Source organism: Triticum urartu, chromosome 4A (assembly GCF_056163025.1).
Source record: "Triticum urartu cultivar PI428250 chromosome 4A, HENAU_Tu73, whole genome shotgun sequence".
NCBI classification, from domain to species: domain Eukaryota; kingdom Viridiplantae; phylum Streptophyta; class Magnoliopsida; order Poales; family Poaceae; genus Triticum; species Triticum urartu.
The window spans coordinates 8216343-8234302 of NC_141876.1; the positions used below are offsets into that span (position 1 = coordinate 8216343).

At 47.3% G+C, this 17960-nt stretch overlaps 1 protein-coding gene across 1 annotated transcript; it reads right to left on the bottom strand.

Annotated features, from left to right (window-relative positions):
- Positions 1–14088: 14088 nt before the first annotated feature.
- LOC125553357 (protein ECERIFERUM 26-like) lies at positions 14089–16030 on the bottom strand. The gene is made up of 2 exons (XM_048717150.2): positions 15530–16030; positions 14089–15277 (listed from the first exon to the last, which is right to left on the bottom strand). Exons 1-2 carry the CDS (start codon positions 15956–15958, stop codon positions 14450–14452), a joined length of 1257 nt encoding a protein of 418 aa, XP_048573107.2. The 5' UTR covers positions 15959–16030; the 3' UTR covers positions 14089–14449.
- Positions 16031–17960: the final 1930 nt, after the last annotated feature.

Here is a 17960-nt window from a genome sequence, read left to right on the forward strand (position 1 = left end):
CTCTCGGTTGATGATCAGGCATCCAGAAGGATCGCGGTCCACGGAAGAGAACGGCGGTGGCTCCTTCTCCACTTCCGGCTCTGAACTCTTTTCTCTTTCTTTCAATTTGATTTTTAGCAGGCTTGTGCTTTCTTCTGTACCTTGAATCCGACACTAAATGTTCATTGAGTGAATCCTAGTGAGGTAGCTAACAGATTCTGTTATGATAGTATTGTGCCATTGGGTTTTCGCACCATGATGGATGTCATGATTGCGAGCGGTGCTTTGGACTCGATTCTTCCCTTTCCCGTCTCCTGAACTGACTTTCATCGGCTTTTGTAACGCCCAACATGTGGTACTAGTCCCAACAAAGACTTCACAGTCCTTGCTAAGGCTAGAAGCGCATATTGGTCACCCAACATATGACTTCATAACATACACACATTGTCATATACCGGTAAACAAGGTGGAGATCACAACAAATGCAACTAAGCATGAATAGAAGAGTTATAATACAAGTGAACAATAGGGCAAACATATGCCAATATCATAATTTATCACCATGAGGTCAACACGACCCAACATTACATCATTCAAGCAGCGGAAGAAACGCGGATCCGAGTACAGACAAGAAGCAAATGATGCCTCAGAGGTGAGATAAATAAAACGACGTCCACCCTGCAGTGTCTGACTGCCAATCGTGATCCACTACCATTGATCGTCGTTGAAGAACTCCACATAGAACATTCTGCGCTCTCACCTTAGAGGAAAGCTTTACCTGCACTTGGGGTTGTTGGCAAGGGTGAGTCTTTTGGACTTAGCAAGTCTCATTACCACGGGTACCAAGACCAACAATACTTATAGGTAGGGTATGGATAAGTGGTGAGGTTGCAGCAAGTCCTACGAGTACTACAATAAGATGAGATCAAACTAGTTGATAAAAAAGTGATCATGAACACCTGCCTGCGAGTTCATTCATCACCCTACTGTGTCCTCTTCCTTCTTGCATACCCACAAGAAGAGACAATCATGGTACGCACTGATATGTCTCCAAAGTATTTATTATTTTTTCTTGTTCCATGCTATGATATTATTATTCTTGGATGTTTTTAATATCATTTCATACATTTTTATATCATTTTTGGAGACTAACCTATTAACTTAGTGCTAATGTTAGTTCATGTTTTCTGCCATGTTTGCCTTTACCGAAAATCAATATCATATAAGATCAAATCGTCCTGAAACTTTTTGGAGATTTTTTTGGAGATAAGGATAAATGTCAACTTGGAGGCAAAGGAAGAAGCTTCTGGTGGGCCTTATATGCCACCAATGCGCGCCCCGGGGGGGTGGCGTGCCCCTATGCCATGTGGGCCCCCATTGGCTCATTTTTCCTACTTCCACCTCTATAAATTCAAAAAAAATCCAAAAAACCCTAGGGGAGCAGAAGAAACACTTTTTCCGCCGCCGCAAGTCTTTGTTCTTGCGAGATCCCATCTGGACGCCTTCTCCCGTACTCCGCCGGAGGTGGAACTCGTCACGGAGGGGCTCTACATCATCCTTGCCGCCTCTCCGATGATGCGTGATTAGTTCACCCTAGACCTACGGGTCCATAGGTAGTAGCTAGATGGCTCTCTCTCTCTCTCTATGTTTCTCAATACAATGGTATCCATGATCTTCGTGGAGACTCTTGAGCTCGGGTGGCGTTCAGGCAGCGGGGCGGCGGCGCTCGCCGCCGCGCTGTAGGGAGGCGCGGAGGAGGCAGCGCGTGCGGCAGCGCAGGACGGAGGGGACGGCGTGGCCATGGCCCTGGAGATGTGTGGTAGACCTCCCAGCCAGTGGTGCTAGCACACGGGCCTGATCTGGGGCGAACCTTGGGCTCGATCCGAGCCAGAAGGGGTTAGCCCGCTCGATCCGATCGCCGAAAGCCTGTCGGCGGTGTGGGGGCTGCTGGCTAGGCATGAATAAGTGTGGTTTGGCCTTGCTGTTTCTTCAAGCTCCATGTCCTCGATCACCTTGATGTGGACCTCCTCGATCAAGACGCCGACGAGTTCCGGTCTTCCTCTTAGTGATTCCGCTGATTGGCGCATGACGCCACTGGATATGTAGATCGGAATTGATCCTGTCGTGCTCTCCCTTATCTTCGGCCAGTGAGCCTTCGTGAGGGTGTTGCGCGAAGCTTCACTTTATTGACAGGGTCATGGGACATGTCTAAATATAGATTTCCATCGCACTGACAGAGGTGGAGAAAGTCATGGTGACCGCGATCGGAGGTTTGCAATGGTGTAGAGGTGCTTTGGTGCCAATGAAGAATGGCGGCACAGGTTCTTCCTTTGTGTCTAGTGTTGATGACTTGCTACAGCGATCTTGGCAAGAGGGGGTGGCAGCACAGGTGAACTGCATTTGTTGTGGTGCTCCTCGAGCACCGAGTCATGATTTTTCAGGGTGAAAGCCCAAGGTCTGGCCTTCATTGGTTGTGCCTGGCAATGGCCTTGCAGAAGGCATTGTTTTGTGAATCGGATTTTCTCCTGAGTGAAAACTCAAGATCTTCGATCGGACGACGAAAATGCTGGTGCATTTTTTCATTCTTTAAGGCATCATTTTTGGAGAATCCTTTTTGCAGTTCAGGTGTTGTCTTCGATGGTGGTTAGAGTGTTGCTCTTCTAAGTTTTTCACTGTGACAGGTCTTTTTTTATTTTTCTCTCTTTTTTATCTTTTTTCTTGGCTGTGTGCCTAATATCTTTGGATATCTTATTCGTATACAGTGCCCCTTAAAATGTTGCCCACGAGATTTGTATGTTAATATGTAAAGGCTGAAGGAGTGTTCTTACAGTGCACGCAGCAACAATAGACCAGCATCATGCTGATAGGTAAGAAGATCACCGAGCTGACACTAGTAGAAAAAGGGTCAAACGTGAAGCACATTAGTGCCGGTTTGTATTTGAGCCGGCACTAATGTATACATTAGTGCCGGTTCCAACGGCTAGCCGGGCCGCTTTCATTAGTATCGGTTCGTGGCGAACCTTTAGCACCGGTTCGTGCCACGAACCGGTACTAATGAGAGTGGTGGCAGGATGTTGTCAGACTGGGGGCCCTCCATCCCCTTTAGTACCGATTCTTGGCACGAACCGGTACTAAAGGTCGTCCTACATAAACCCTTCGTCCACCCGAGCTCGCTCTGTTCTTCCCCTTTCCCCTCTCCTCTCTGTTCTTCCCCTCTTCCTCTCGAGGTCATCACATATTTTGCCCAAAATTTGTCAAGATTTGAAGGCCCCCATCCATTCAAATGATCACAAAGGTTAGCAACTTTGTCCTTTCATCTCTCATTGCTAGATTAGCTCTTGCAATGCTTTATATAGTGATTAATTTGTGAGTTTAGTAATTTGGGAGGATATATATATATATGTATATGTGCTAGTATTTGATTTATATGCAATTTGAGGTCAAAAATAACACTTAGTTTGCATATGTAGGTGTGGTTTACTTAGTGCCTTCTAAATCTCCGTCGTAACCACCGTCGATCGCCCGCACCGTCCCGTAGCCGGCACCACCTTCTGGTGAGCCTCTTGTTCATGAAATTTTATATAAAAATTGATGTTTGTGTGATTTGGATATATAGTTACTCGTATAATTATCTTACCTGTACGTTGTTTGTTATACATATAGTGCCATGGTTTTGATATCCGTCCCCGTCGGCCCTCGTCCTTGTTATGATCCAGATGTGGTATATATATTCTCTTTTAAAACTAGTTGCATTTCGTGTTTATGACAAATTATGCCCATCAAGTTGACATAGAAATTTTTTCTAGGAGGTATGTGAACCGGAAATTCCAACCGACCCTATTGTCGAGAGGTTAAATTTAGTTGAAAGAGAAAACGAGTACTTGAAAGAAAAATTGAAAAGAATTGAGGGGGAGAAGATGGAATTGGAGTTGCATGTTGCCGATGTCGTCGATGATCACAAGATCAAGATGGAGAAAATGCGCTTGAAGATTAGAAAGATTAGAAAATATGCCATCGATAGTGAGACTTGGTATCATTATGCTGTTGGATCCATTGTTACCTTAGTTGCAATCTTGATCGTATTTGTTGTTGCATTTAAATGCTTTAGCTAGAGAGTTATTTGTTTGTTGCATTTAAGTGTTGTATGAACTTTATGTATGAACTTGTATTAATTTGGTCTATTCGGTGTTGTGTAATGAAGATGAGCCGGCAATGGATGTACGATGACCGATGCTCTCCCCAGTTCATTGAGGGCGTGCATACTTTTCTGCTTGCGGCTGAGGCAAACAATCGGGCGGATGGTTTTATTCCTTGTCCATGTGCTCGCTGTAAGAATGGTCACAATTACTCTACGTCAAGAACCATTCACGTCCACCTGTTTAAGTCCGGTTTCATGCCCCACTATAATGTTTGGACCAAGCACGGAGAAAGAGGGGTTATGATGGAAGAAAATGAAGAAGAAGAGGACGACGACAGCTATCCTGGCCATGGGTTCCCTGAATACGATGATACAACAATGGGGGAAGAAGCTGAGCCGGTAATGCGGGAAGAAGCTGAGCCGACAATGCGGGAAGAAGCTGAAGAAGAGGCATCAGATGAGCCCGTTGATGATCTAGGTCGGGCCATGGCCGATGCAAAGAGAAACGCGCAAGTGATTTGGAGAAGAAGAAGTTGCAGCGCATGTTAGAGGATCACAAAATATTGTTGTACCCGAATTGCGTAGGTGACAAGAAAAAGCTGGGCACCACATTGGAATTGCTGCAATGGAAGGCAGAGAATGATGTATCTGACAAGGGATTTGGAAAGTTGCTGGTAATGATAAAGGATATGCTTCCAAAGGACAACAAATTGCCTGAGAGTACGTACGAAGCAAAGAAGGTTGTCTGCCCTCTAGGGTTAGAGGTGCAGAAGATACATGCATACCCTAATGATTGCATCCTCTACCGCGGTGAGTACGAGGATTTGAACGCTTGCTCGGTATGTAGTGCATTGCGCTATAAGATCAGCCGCGATGACCCTGGTGATGTCGAGGGAGAGCGCCCCAGGAAGAAGATTCCTGCCAAGGTGATGTGGTATGCTCCTATAATACCACGGTTGAAACGTTTGTTCCAAAACAAAGAGCATGCCAAGGCGATGCGATGGCACAGAGAAGACCGTAAGAAAGACGGAAAGTTGAGAGTACCCGCTGACGGTTCGCAGTGGAGAAAAATCGAAAGAAAGTACGGGAAGGAGTTTGCAGATGACGCAAGGTGCGTATGGTTGGGTCTAAGCGCAGATGGCATTAATCCTTTTGGGGAGCAGAGCAGCAACCATAGCACCTGGCCTGTGACTCTATGTTTGTATAACCTTCCTCCTTGGTTGTGCATGAAGCGGAAGTTCATTATGATGCCATTGCTCATCCAAGGCCCTAAGCAACCCGGCAACGACATTGATGTGTACCTAAGGCCATTAGTTGAAGAACTCTTACAACTGTGGAATGGAACAGGTGTACGTGCGTGGGATGAGCACATGGGGGAAGAATTTGACCTAAAGGCGTTGCTGTTCGTGACCATCAATGATTGGCCTGCTCTCAGTAACCTTTTAGGATAGACAAACAAGGGATACCGCGCATGCACGCACTGTTTGGACGATACCGACAGTATATATTTGGCTAATTGTAAGAAGAATGTGTACCTGGGACATCGTCGATTTCTTCCGAGCAGGCATCCCGTAAGAAAGAAAGCCAAGCATTTCAAAGGTGAGGCGGATCACCGGACGAAGCCTCGCCACCATACTGGTGCTAATGTACATGATATGGTCAAGGATTTGAAGGTGGTCTTTGGAAAGGGTCCTGGTGGACAACCTGTTCCGAATGACGCTGACGGACGCGCACCCATGTGGAAGAAGAAATCTATATTTTGGGACATGCCCTATTGGAAAGACCTAGAGGTCCGCTCCGCAATCGACGTGATGAACGTGATGAAGAATCTTTGTGTGACCCTGCTTGGCTTCTTGGGCGTGTATGAGAAGACAAAAGATACACCTGAGGCACGAGAGGACCAGCAACGTATGCACGGAAAAGACGGCATACATCAGGGTCATGCAAGCTACGCTCTTACCAAAGAAGAGAAGGAAATCTTCTTTGAATGCCTGCTCAGTATTAAGGTACCGTCTGGCTTCTCGTCGAATATAAAGGGAATAATAAACATGGCAGAGAAAAAATTCCAGAACCTAAAGTCTCATGACTGCCACGTGATTATGACGCAACTGCTTCCGGTTGCATTGAGGGGGCTTCTACCGGAAAACGTTCGATTAGCCATTGTAAAGCTATGTGCATTTCTCAATGCAATCTCTCAGAAGGTAATCGATCCAGAAATCATACCAAGGTTAGAGAATGATTTGGTGCAATGTCTTGTCAGTTTCGAGTTGGTGTTCCCACCATCCTTCTTCAACATCATGACGCACGTCCTAGTTCACCTATGCGAAGAGATTAATGTTTTGGGTCCTGTATTTCTACACAATATGTTCTCTTTTGAGAGGTTCATGGGAGTCTTAAAGAAATATGTTCATAACCGTGCTAGGCCAGAAGGAAGCATCTCCAAGGGCCGTCAAAATGAGGAGGTCATTGAGTTTTGTATTGAATTTATTCCTGACCTTAAGCCGATTGGTGTTCCTGAATCGCGGCATAAGGGCAGACTGGATGGAAAAGGCACGCTAGGAGGGGAACAAATAATATGTATGGACGGACATTCTCTCACTGAAGCACACTACACAGTTCTACAGAATTCCGCCTTGGTGGCTCCGTATATGGATGAACACAAGAATTTGCTACGCTCCAAACACCCGGAGCGGTCTGATGACTAGATTACACGTGAACAAACCAGGAGTTTCGCCAGCTGGTTGCAGACACATACCATGCATGACACCTCTATTGAAGATGACCTGTACTTGCTGTCCCAGTTACCATCTTCAAATATAATGACTTTCAAAGGGTACGAGATAAATGGTAATACATTTTACACGATCGCCCAAGATAAGAAGAGCACCAACCAAAACAGTGGTGTCCGCTTTGATGCAGAAACCAAGACGGGAAAGGAAACATATTATGGTTATATACAGGACATATGGGAACTTGACTATCGACGTGGTTTGAAGGTCCCTTTGTTTCGGTGCAAATGGGTCAATATGACACGAGGCGGGGGAACGGAAGACCCGCAGTACGGAATAACAACAGTGGATCTCAACAATCTTGCGTATGTAGACGAACCATTCGTCCTAGCCAATGATGTGGCACAGGTTTTCTATGTGAAGGACATGTCTACCAAGTCAAGAAAAAGAAAAGATAAGTAAGCGAATGCATCGTACGATGAGCAAAAGCGGCACATAGTTCTTTCTGGGAAGAGAAACATCGTGGGAGTGGATGACAAGACAGACAAGTCAGAAGATTATGAAAAGTTTGATGAAATTGCTCCATTCACAGTGAATATTGACCCGAGCATCCCGTTAAATGATGAAGATTTTCCATGGTTACGGCGCAAAGGGACACACGCGGAGAAAAAGTTTCACACCAAAGATCTGGGATGTGATCGACTTCACTATCATCACTTTCTTCTGTGTTTCACACCCAAAAGGGAATCTCTGTAATAGTTAGGGTAGTTAATTATGTGTTTTGGCATTTGAAACGCGAAAATTTTTATGTGCAAACAAATTCTTTCATGCCTTTACTGATTTTTAAAGTGAAGTTATTCACAAACTAGTGATTCACACTAATTTCAAATAATTCAAAATTTAAACTATTCAAATTTGAAAACTACGGGCACTAACAGAAAGTTTGTAATTTTTTGTACCTAAAGCAAAAATATTCACAAAGAAACTCTAAATACACAAAAAAAACAACTCAAAAATAAATAAAGCAAAAAAATAAAAAAAAAAGCCCGCCTACTAGGCCAAAGCGGCCGGCATATGACTAGAAACCCAACCTGTTGTTGGGCCAGGATGCAGGCCCGCAAAGGCCCAGTAGGCCAACAGGGCAGCACAGAACATGTAGGCCCAGTAGGCCTGCTTTGGACAGGAGCTCGAGAGAGCTACCACACGGGGGTTTATAAACCAGTGCGGTCGCCCCTCGGCTAGCGAGGTGGGACTAAACTTGCCGCACCGCACCTGCACCAGCGCACCCCCTTTAGTACCGGGTCGTGGCACCAACCGGTACTAAAGGGGGGCCTTTAGTACCGGTTGGAGCCACCACCCGATACTAAAGGGGGTCGCTTCCCGCCGCTTGGCTTGGCCAAAACAGGCCTTTAGTACCGGTTGGTGGCTCCAACCGGTACTAAAGGCCCCTCCTATATAAACAACACTTACGAAAATTTTAGTTTCTCAGCTGCTTCTTCTCCTCTGCACCGTCGCCTGCCGCGCCCCCCGTACATCTCCATCCCTCGCCGCCGCCCCCGTCGCCGCCCAGTCCCCGTCGTCGCCGCCCCGTCGTCCCCGTCCCCGTCGTCCCCGTCGTCACCGCCGCCCCGTCCCGGCCTGTCCCGCGTCGTCCCCGTCCCCGTCGTCGCCGCCCCGTACGTCCCCCTCGTCGTCGCCGCCCCGGCCCATACGTCCCCGTCCCTGTCATCACCGCCCCGTCCCTGTCCCCGTCGTCGTCATCCCCGTCGTCGCCGCGCCCATCGCCGTCCCCGTCGCCGCCCCCCGTCGCCTCTCGCCTCGCCGGTGAGCGCGCACACACACACACATACATTTTTTGTTTTTTAGTTATACAAATAGTTAGAAATTTTTCTGTTTTTTAGAAATTGTTAGAAATTTTTCTGTTTTTCAGAAATAGTTAGAAATGTTAGAATTGTTAGAATAGTTAGAAATGTTAGAATTGTTAGAATAGTTAGAAATGTTAGAATTGTTAGAAATTTTTCTGTTTTTTAGTTATAGAAATAGTTATAAAAAATTTAGAATTGTTAGAAATTTTTCTGTTTTTTAGAAATTGTTAGAAATTTTTCTGTTTTCTAGAAATAGTTAGAAATGTTAGAATTGTTAGAATAGTTAGAAATGTTAGAATTGTTAGAAATTTTTCTGTTTTTTAGTTATAGAAATAGTTATAAAAAAGTTAGAATTGTTAGAAATTTTTCTGTTTTTTAGTTATAGAAATAGTTATAAAAAAGTTAGAAATTTTTCTTTTTTTTAGTTCTAGAAATATTAGAAATGTTATAGAAATGTTAGTTACATAGAAATGTTAGAAATTTTAGTTATCAAAATCCAATCATTAAAAAAATGTTACTTTTTGCGGGCATATAGCTAGTATTTGTTCTCGACGATGCCTGGCCCGCATCCTCGCTGCCGACCCGTCCGCGACGACGTCCGACTGACCCATGTCCGGGACTGGGCTCCGCCGGGCTGGCACTGGGAGGTGCTGCCTGGAGGGGCGCGCCGCTTGATGAGGAACCCGGCCCCGGGTCCCGTCGTCGACCCTGATCTCATTTGGTGGCGTTCGCATGGGCCAGTTTCGGTGCGGAGGGAGCCGGCCCCGCCGGAGGTGGTACGTCGCCGTGTCAGGGAGGAGGACGAACACGTCCATCGCTACATGGTTGTGTTAGAGGGCGGCGGGTTCTCCAATACCTGGCAGTTTCTTCAGGGATCTCACTGCAGCTATGACCCTGTGAGGGTTCCTTCTCTCTGGGTGTCCACCGCCTGCGCCGCAGGAACCGCGAGTGTCCTAGATTCTTCTATAGTATTCGATCTTTATGAGCTACCCAGCCAGTGATGTACTCGATATATAATATTCAAGACGATGTATTCGAGATTATATATTATTGGAGACGATGTATTCGAGATTATATCTATTATTCGAGACGATGTATTCGAGATTATATGTATTGTTCGAGACGATGTAATTTGAATACTAAATTGTTTTATATTTCTTTTGGCATAGTTAAATAAAAGCTATGGAGGACAATACCAACAGAGAGGGAGAACAGACCATGTTCGATATAATACGCGGGCCAGATGATGATCAGAATGAAGAAGATTATGACGGCTCTGAATTTCTAAACAACACCGGAGAGGGTGATATGATATTCGATCGCGACGACCGAATTGATGAAGTCATGAACTACGATTATGACAACACCGGAGAGGTATATATATTTATATAAGCAGGCATCTGGTGATCATCACATGTTTTAAATGAGTTGAAGATATATTAACGAATCGATCTTTCTTCTTTCAGCCATCCGGATCGAGCAAATCTTCAGGCAACAGGACGAAACGAGGCCCGAACAAAAATTTGAAGGAGGGCATAAAGTATAATATCGAGGCAATTAAACCTAATGGCGAACCATTAGCGCCTAAGAAGATTGCGGACAAGTTCGTTCGTCAGTGCGCAGTTCTTGTGAAGGACCAACTCCCGATCTCCCTTCAAGAATGGAGAAACCCAGCAAAGCCACATCCAGATCTTACTTTTGTCGACGATAGACAAAAAAGTATGCTTTGGGATACTCTCATGGAACATTTCACCCTACCAGATCATTTCACAGAAGCAGATGTGCAGAAAGTCAAGGACGCTGCTCTTAGGAAGATGGCGGTTGCATTCAAGAACCACAAGAATCGTGAATGGGACAAGTACGTCAAGGGAGGAAGGAAGACTCCAGTATTCGAGGGAACACTAGAGAATCAAAGTGCTCATTGGGACGATTTCGTGAAATTCAAGGATTCAGAATTATCTAAGGAACGGTCAAGAATAAACAAGGCCAATGCCACAAAAAAGGATAAGTTCCATAAGCTGGGGCCAGGTGGCTATGCGGTGGGAATGCCTAAGTGGGATAAGTCTGAGAAAGAGATGCTGGATGCAAGTGTCACTCCAGAAACATTGAGCTGGCCCCCCAAGTGCAGGACTTGGTTCTATGCGCATGGGGCGGAGTTGGACCCAAAGACAGGCAAAGTTTCCAAGAAGGCATGTCTGGACGGAGCTGAAGATAAGCTACTTGTTGCAATAGAAGAGGCTCAATCCGGGTTGTTCGAGACCAACAGAGAGAACGACGAGCTTACGCGTGCCCTGGGAAATCCTGAACACCCGGGAAGAACACGAGGCATGGGCGCTATTCCGTGGTATGAGGGGTTTTCGGACTGGAACGCCGACTACAGAACCCGTGCGAGAAAGAAGATTGCGGAGGAGAAGAAGAGGAAGATGGAGGAGGAGCAGAGGAAGCTCGACTATGAACGCCTTCAAGGCCTAGAATCAGCGCACGCGGACTTGGCAATCAAATTCCAGCGGCAGCAGGAGCAGATCGACTCACTTAGCCAGCAAAGGGGGTCTCAGCAGCTGCAGCAGCTAGTGGATGATCCAGCATTGGATACCACCGCCCCATCCATGCCGAGAAGAAGCGTGAGTTCCGCCCCGTTTGATGCAATGCTGGATAGATACCCCGTGGATGATATCGCGGAGAACACTAACTGTGAGCTACACTTCAAAATTAAGAACATGTCCTTGAAGGTGGCAAACGGCGTTGCTTATACAAATTCCCCCGATGCAACCTTCCATTGCAACCCGATTCCAACAGGCTATGCTCGTGTCGTGGTTGATGAGGTGGTGGACCAATATTCGGGGCTAGAGCTTGACATTCCTGGAGGTGACGAGGAGCACACACTCGGAGATGCCAAACATCGTATCATCCTATGGAGAAAGGATTGCATCATCTTTCGAAGGCCACCGACACCGCGTCACCCGATTCCTCGTCGAAGTCCGCCACCGAGTCAGCAGACTCCCGCTCCTCCAAGTCCACCAACGCGTGAGGCCACTCCTCCTCCTCCAAGTCCGGCAAAGTGTCAGGCCACTCCTCCTCCAAGTCTGACACAGCGTCAGACGTCCACTCCTCCTTCAAGTCCGGCACAACCTCAGGCCACTACAAGTCCGGCACAGCTTCAGGCCACTCCTCCTCGTCCAACTCAGCCCCGTCAGCCGTCTCCGCCGCCTCAGCAATTGCAGAAGAGACACCCCGCAGCTATGGTGCGTAGCGGTACGAGTCGAGATCATAGTACAGGAAGTACAGGCGGAGGCAAGCGATATAAATATGGTCCAAACCTCACTACTCCTCTTCCTGAGAGGGATTACGACAGGACCGAGGAGCAAACCAATTGGACCATAGTGCGGGCAGAAGTCGACGCCCATTTTGGACCGAAACCGCCACCGCCGCCAAGGGAGAAAGTGCCTGTGGAAGTAGTTGACCACTTCATTTGTATGGCTCAACCACCAGCTCCTAAGCCTGTTGACACAGACTATGAGCGCCACATCAGGAAGTTACATCGACAACGTCTACAGAAGAAGGCGAGCTCGACCTCGAGCAAACAACAAGCAGCTGTAAAAACATGCGGGAAAACCGTTGCCCGGCTGGGAGAACAGGCGGCGCAATCGATCCCCCCGCTTGTTGTGCCGCCAACAACACGTGACAGTACACGCGCCCAATATTATTATGGCCAAACAGTTTACGTTCCCGAGATGGGCGATGTGGTAATAACCCAGGAGCATATAATGCAGGCTGAAACTCTCAAAATCACTGTTGGACAACTTCTCGAGATAGAGGACATGCTTGTGCTTACAGAGGAGGAAATAAAACGGAAATATGCCCGGGGCCAACCTTTGGTCAAGCCAGAAGAGGTCAAGAAGCTCCCAACGAGAATGTATGAATTACATCAATGGTACATGGACATTACCAAGAGATCCGATCGAGAGTCCCTCATGGTGCAAGTCAAGAAGGATCATTACTACCATGAGAAACCTATGACCATTGAGTATTCTGAACTGTTTCAGTTATACAATCAAGACGCACTCGACAAATCTATCGTCAGTTGCTATTGTGTGTAAGTGATTTCTTTCTGTAATTTAAGTCTCAAGCTAGCTATAGTGATCCTTTTGATCAATCATTACCTGTAATTATCCTCACTATATTCTTTTCTATGGTATTATGCAGGATGAAGATGTATGAAATGAGAAAGGTGGACGCTATGGCATTGGGTTCATTAACCCAAACACCGTTAATGAATACACATGGACAATAAACAAGCATCATGAAAAGCAGGTAGAGGACAGCATGCTACAGTTCTTGAAGCGCCTCAAATACAATGAAGATATACTACTTCCTTACAACTTCCAGTGAGTCACACTTTCTTGTACTACAAATTCTCTGTTTTTGCCTACTAGCTAGCTACATGTTTTTGCTTACATATGCCCGCTTAATTAAGACATGCAAACGTGTATGCATGCAGATTTCACTGGATCTTGTGTATCATTAAAGTTGACGCCGGAATAGTTCAAATACTGGACTCACTACTCAAAGCAAATAGTGACTATAACATCTTGTTTGGGATAGTCAACAGGTAATTTCAATCATTATTAACTATATATCTCGGCCTATTTAGTTCGTCATTTCATGATATGAACTATTTAATAACCCCTTTATTCATTTTCTTTGTCGACGGGCAGGGCTTGGGTAAGGTTCATCAGCGTCACGGAAGGCGAATGGAAACGATAGCTGAAATGGTTTCGACCCAAGGTAAGTAATTAATTAGTACTAGCTAGCTAGCTAGCTGCCATCTCTTTAATTATCATGCTTGATTAATTATTATCTGATCAAATTTAATACCATTCTCGTAATAAAGGCCCTGAAGCGGCGCAGGGGACTAATCTGTGTGCATTCTGCGTTTGCGAGAACATTCGCATGATGGCGTCCGAAAGGAGCAGATCTCAAAGACAGGAATGGGTACGCTTGTCAGAACACTATTTACAATTTTTACACTATTATCGATATCTAGTCACACAACTAATACACATGCATATTGATCTCCTTCTTAACAGTTCAAAGAGGTGCAGGACAAGCTCCTAGAAACGGAGCGCGTAGAGGCACTTCAAGAGGAAATAACGGGATTTTTGCTCGACCAGGTCATAAATCCGAAGGGAGAATACTATTACCCGCTACCGCCCCCATCGACCAGGTCATGAACCACTCCCAATTGTCATCGTGCTCCGAAGACACCAATTAGGCTAATGCCACTGGCTCCGAAGGCAACATGCATATGTAGGAGAAATTGTATATAGCTATACATGTGTGTATGTGTAAATTAATATGGTGGTTTGTGAGACATTGATGATATATATATGATTGGTTCCACTAGAAATTCTATATATATATATGCATAACGTGTACAATGTGTAGTATCGTAAAATACCAACAAACGAAAAAGAATTAAAATGGAAAACACAAAATGAAATGAAAAAGAAATCATAAAACCAAAAACCCCCCGAACATTTTAGTACCGGTTGGTGTTACCAACCGGTACTAAAGGGCTCCCGGGCCCCGGAGCTGGCTCGTGCCACGTGGTTGCCCTTTAGCACCGGTTCGTGCTGAGGGCCTTTAGTGACCACACTTTAGTGCCGGTTATGTAACCGGCACTAAAGGGCCTTACGAACCGGTGCTATTGTCCGGTTCTACACTAGTGTGATCAAGTTTCAGCGAGCCAGCAAGGGCGTGTTCCTGAGCTCAGCTCGGAGGGCCTGGACGTCATCATTGGGGAGCACCACCATGACGACGCGGCCAAGCCCGCTGGCGTCGGGCTGCACCAGCACGGCGCCCTCCTGGCCGACGCCGTCCATGCCGTACTCCACGTGCGCGGGCCTCTGCCCCTTGATCTCCAGCCCGTACAGGTCCACCTGCTCCATGTCCACGAACGTTAGGTTCGCGCCGTAGATGACCACGTCCCCCGGGAACCCGACCATCGTGGCGGTCTCGTCGACCAGATCCTTGGCCAGCAGCGCAGCCAGCTCGGACATGTCCGTGCTGGCCGGCGGAGAGCCCGCCTCCACGTACCCGACATTTTGCTCGTTGGCCAGGGAGTAACCGCTCCAGGCGGCCATGTCGGTCTTCACCACCGTCACCGTCTTCACCTCCTTGTTGGCCCTGATCTTGGCCACCGTCTGCCACAGGAGCGCCGAGATGAGCTCGAAGATGCCGCCGGGAGCCGCTGGCTCCTGCTGCCGCAGCCTCTCGAGCATCAGTTCGGTGACGTGGAAAGAGTAGCACACCATGTCGACGCCGGCGGGGACCAGCCAATGGTCTTGGATGGGTCCGACCGGCTTGACCGAGCGCGGCGCGACCGCGGCAGGCGCACGGTTTCTCTCTCGCGGCTCCTTCATGGGGCTCATGGTGACGGCGACTGGCTTCTCGCCGCCGAGTATCTGTGCCCAGCGGTTGAAGCAGGTCGTCGCCGACGCCACGTCGCCCATGAGGTGCGCCCAGCTGAACCCCAGCGCCATCCCTCCACATTTGAAGTTGGTGACCTGCGATCGAGCTCAATCAGATTTTGTCATTATGTACGTACTCACTCCGTTCTGAATTACTTGTCGCAGAAATGGATGTATCTATAACTAAATTACATCTTCAATAAATAATTCGGAACGGAAGAAGTAAAACTTTGAGTCACTACTATACTATACCGTGTGGGAGATATACTAACACAGTATCCCCACAAGAGCTTTGAGTCACCACTATACTACAAACATGGTAACAGAGCAGCGGGACGGTTAGTCTACCTGGACGAAGAGCAGCGGGGAGAAGGAGAGCTCCGGGCCGAGCACGTCGTGGTAGCAAAGCTGCTTCACGCGATCGACGGCGTCGTCGCGGAGCAAGTCGTCGAGCGCGCGGTCGCACTGGGCCTCTACGACGCGGATGCCACAGTCGTTGCACTTGACGTATGGGCGGCGCGAGGCGTCGGCTTCGTCGGCGGGGCGGCGGACGCGGCCGGCCAAAGGGTAGTACGCGTCGAGCCAGGCGAACATGGGCTCCTTGAGCACCATGGTGGTGACCCCCGCGGAGTAGTAGTACACCCCGCGTAGGTAGTGCAGCCGGAACGCCAGGTCCGCGTCCGCCAGCTCGTAGCTGCCCACCTCCGTCACCGAGCTCGGCACCACCGTCGACAACTGGTGCCCGTGCACCGCCGCTGCTGCTGCCTCCGAACCCATGCCGTTTGCAAGTTCTTTGGCGTATTTCGTGAACGGTTTCGGCCCGTGGGACGCGTGTACTGCTGGTGCCCCCTTTACTTACCGGTGGTGGTGCACGAGCACGGGCTGGTGTTTAAATAGAGTTTTTCTTTTTCTTTTTCTAGAGCATCTCTAACAGACGCGCTAAATAAGCGCCGCGCCATAAATTTGCCCTTTTTAACGCGCGCAATCGGTAGAGGGGCTCCAGCGGACGCGCAATAAACGTGCGCGCGGCATATAGAGTTAGACGCGCGGTCCGAATCGCCATCGTGCGCTGTGTATTTGGTGCGCCCGCTTTCACGTGCGGCACACTCGAGCGCTCGCGCCGCACTCTCTCCGCCGTGCCACCTTCGCCTCGCTCGAGCCGCCGGCGGCGAATTGACCCGATGGACGTCCCCGCCGGCACCCCCCTCACCCCTTCCTACAGCCGTTTGCGAGTTCTTTGGCGTATTTTGTGAACGGTTTTGGCCCGGTGGGACGCGTGTACTACTGGTGCCCCCTTTACTTACCGGTGGTGGTGCACGAGCACGGGCCGGGGTTTAAATAGAGTTTTTCTTTTTCTTTTTTTGCTTATGGGGTTTAAATAGAGTTGGGTACTCACTTTTAACAGGTGTGTTGATGCTGAGTTTATGAATAAATGGCATGACTTGATCCAGATCATATCTACCAAAAACCTAACCAATGAGGAGGACTAACCTGTTTGGCAGTTGGAGCCATCAGGGGTTTATTCGGTCAGATCCTTTTATAACATGATTAACTGGGGTGGGGTTTCTACTCCGTTATGGAAAAATTTCTGGAAGATAGTGGTACCTAACAGATACCTAGTCTTTGTGTGGTTGGCTTTTAATAATAAAATTCTTACCAGAGATAACCTAAACAGAAGAAGTGTAGTGGAGAACTTAACCTGCTTATACTGTTATGAAGAGGAATCAGTCCACCATTTGTTCTTTGAATGTGTGGTAGCCAAACAGAGTTGGAGTGATGTTGCTGAAACTTTCGGTTTCAATGTGCCTAGAAATATGATTGAGCTTTCTTTCTTTTGGAGTATGAATAACAAGAAAATTGTCGTTAACATTGCTTGTGTTGCTGCCATTTGGGGCATTTGGATTTGCGTAACGATATCTGTTTTCAGGGTGTGCCATGTACAAGCACTCGCGTGATCTTGGGGAGGATCAACTCTTCCCTATATCAATGGAAGATTCTCTGCGGGGGTGACCAGTCAGTGCTGCTACGACGCTGCCTCCAGCTCCTAGACCGTCGAAGAGGCGAACTGCTCAGGATCGTCTGGGTTGGGAACTGAGAGCGTGCGCAAAGAGAACTCGGGGCGGAAGCGTGCTGAGAGCTCACTCGAGATGAGCTTTGGATGAACCTGGTGATCGCTCTATATTCATGAGACAACAATTGTGTGTTTCGGCTGATGATTATGTTGTTTGCCTTGTGTGGCGCATAGACTCTTTCTGAACAGTTCATGTTGAGGGATGATTTAGTCGTTTTTAGGGAGACCGGCTTTTCTACCATGCACGGGAGGTACCGTGCATGCATAGCTGAGCTGTTTATGCTTTTATGGGAACCCTCCCACTTTTGTCCACTATGATATTTCTTTTTACCTCCATGCTCTCATAATCATTTAGTGTTGTGTCAGAAATGTTACTACAGTTATTTCTCCAAAAAAATGTTACAGTTACGTGCGTGATTATGGAACTTGCACAGTGCAAATATTCATCTATTCTCTCCTTCCACAAACACATGCTTTACACTATAAAGGCACTAATTAATTCAAATGTTTTATTATGTTTCAAAAAAGAACAATCACACTATTTCAATGTGGTTCATTTGTTCGAAATTGTATCATAATGTTTCGTTCCGTGTCAATACACTTAATAGGGAAAGTAGTGGCTGAGCCTCAACTTAATAGGCATTTGTTCTCATGAATTTTTATTAGGTTTTATCATGTTCTAGATTGCATCATTATGTTCATACAGTT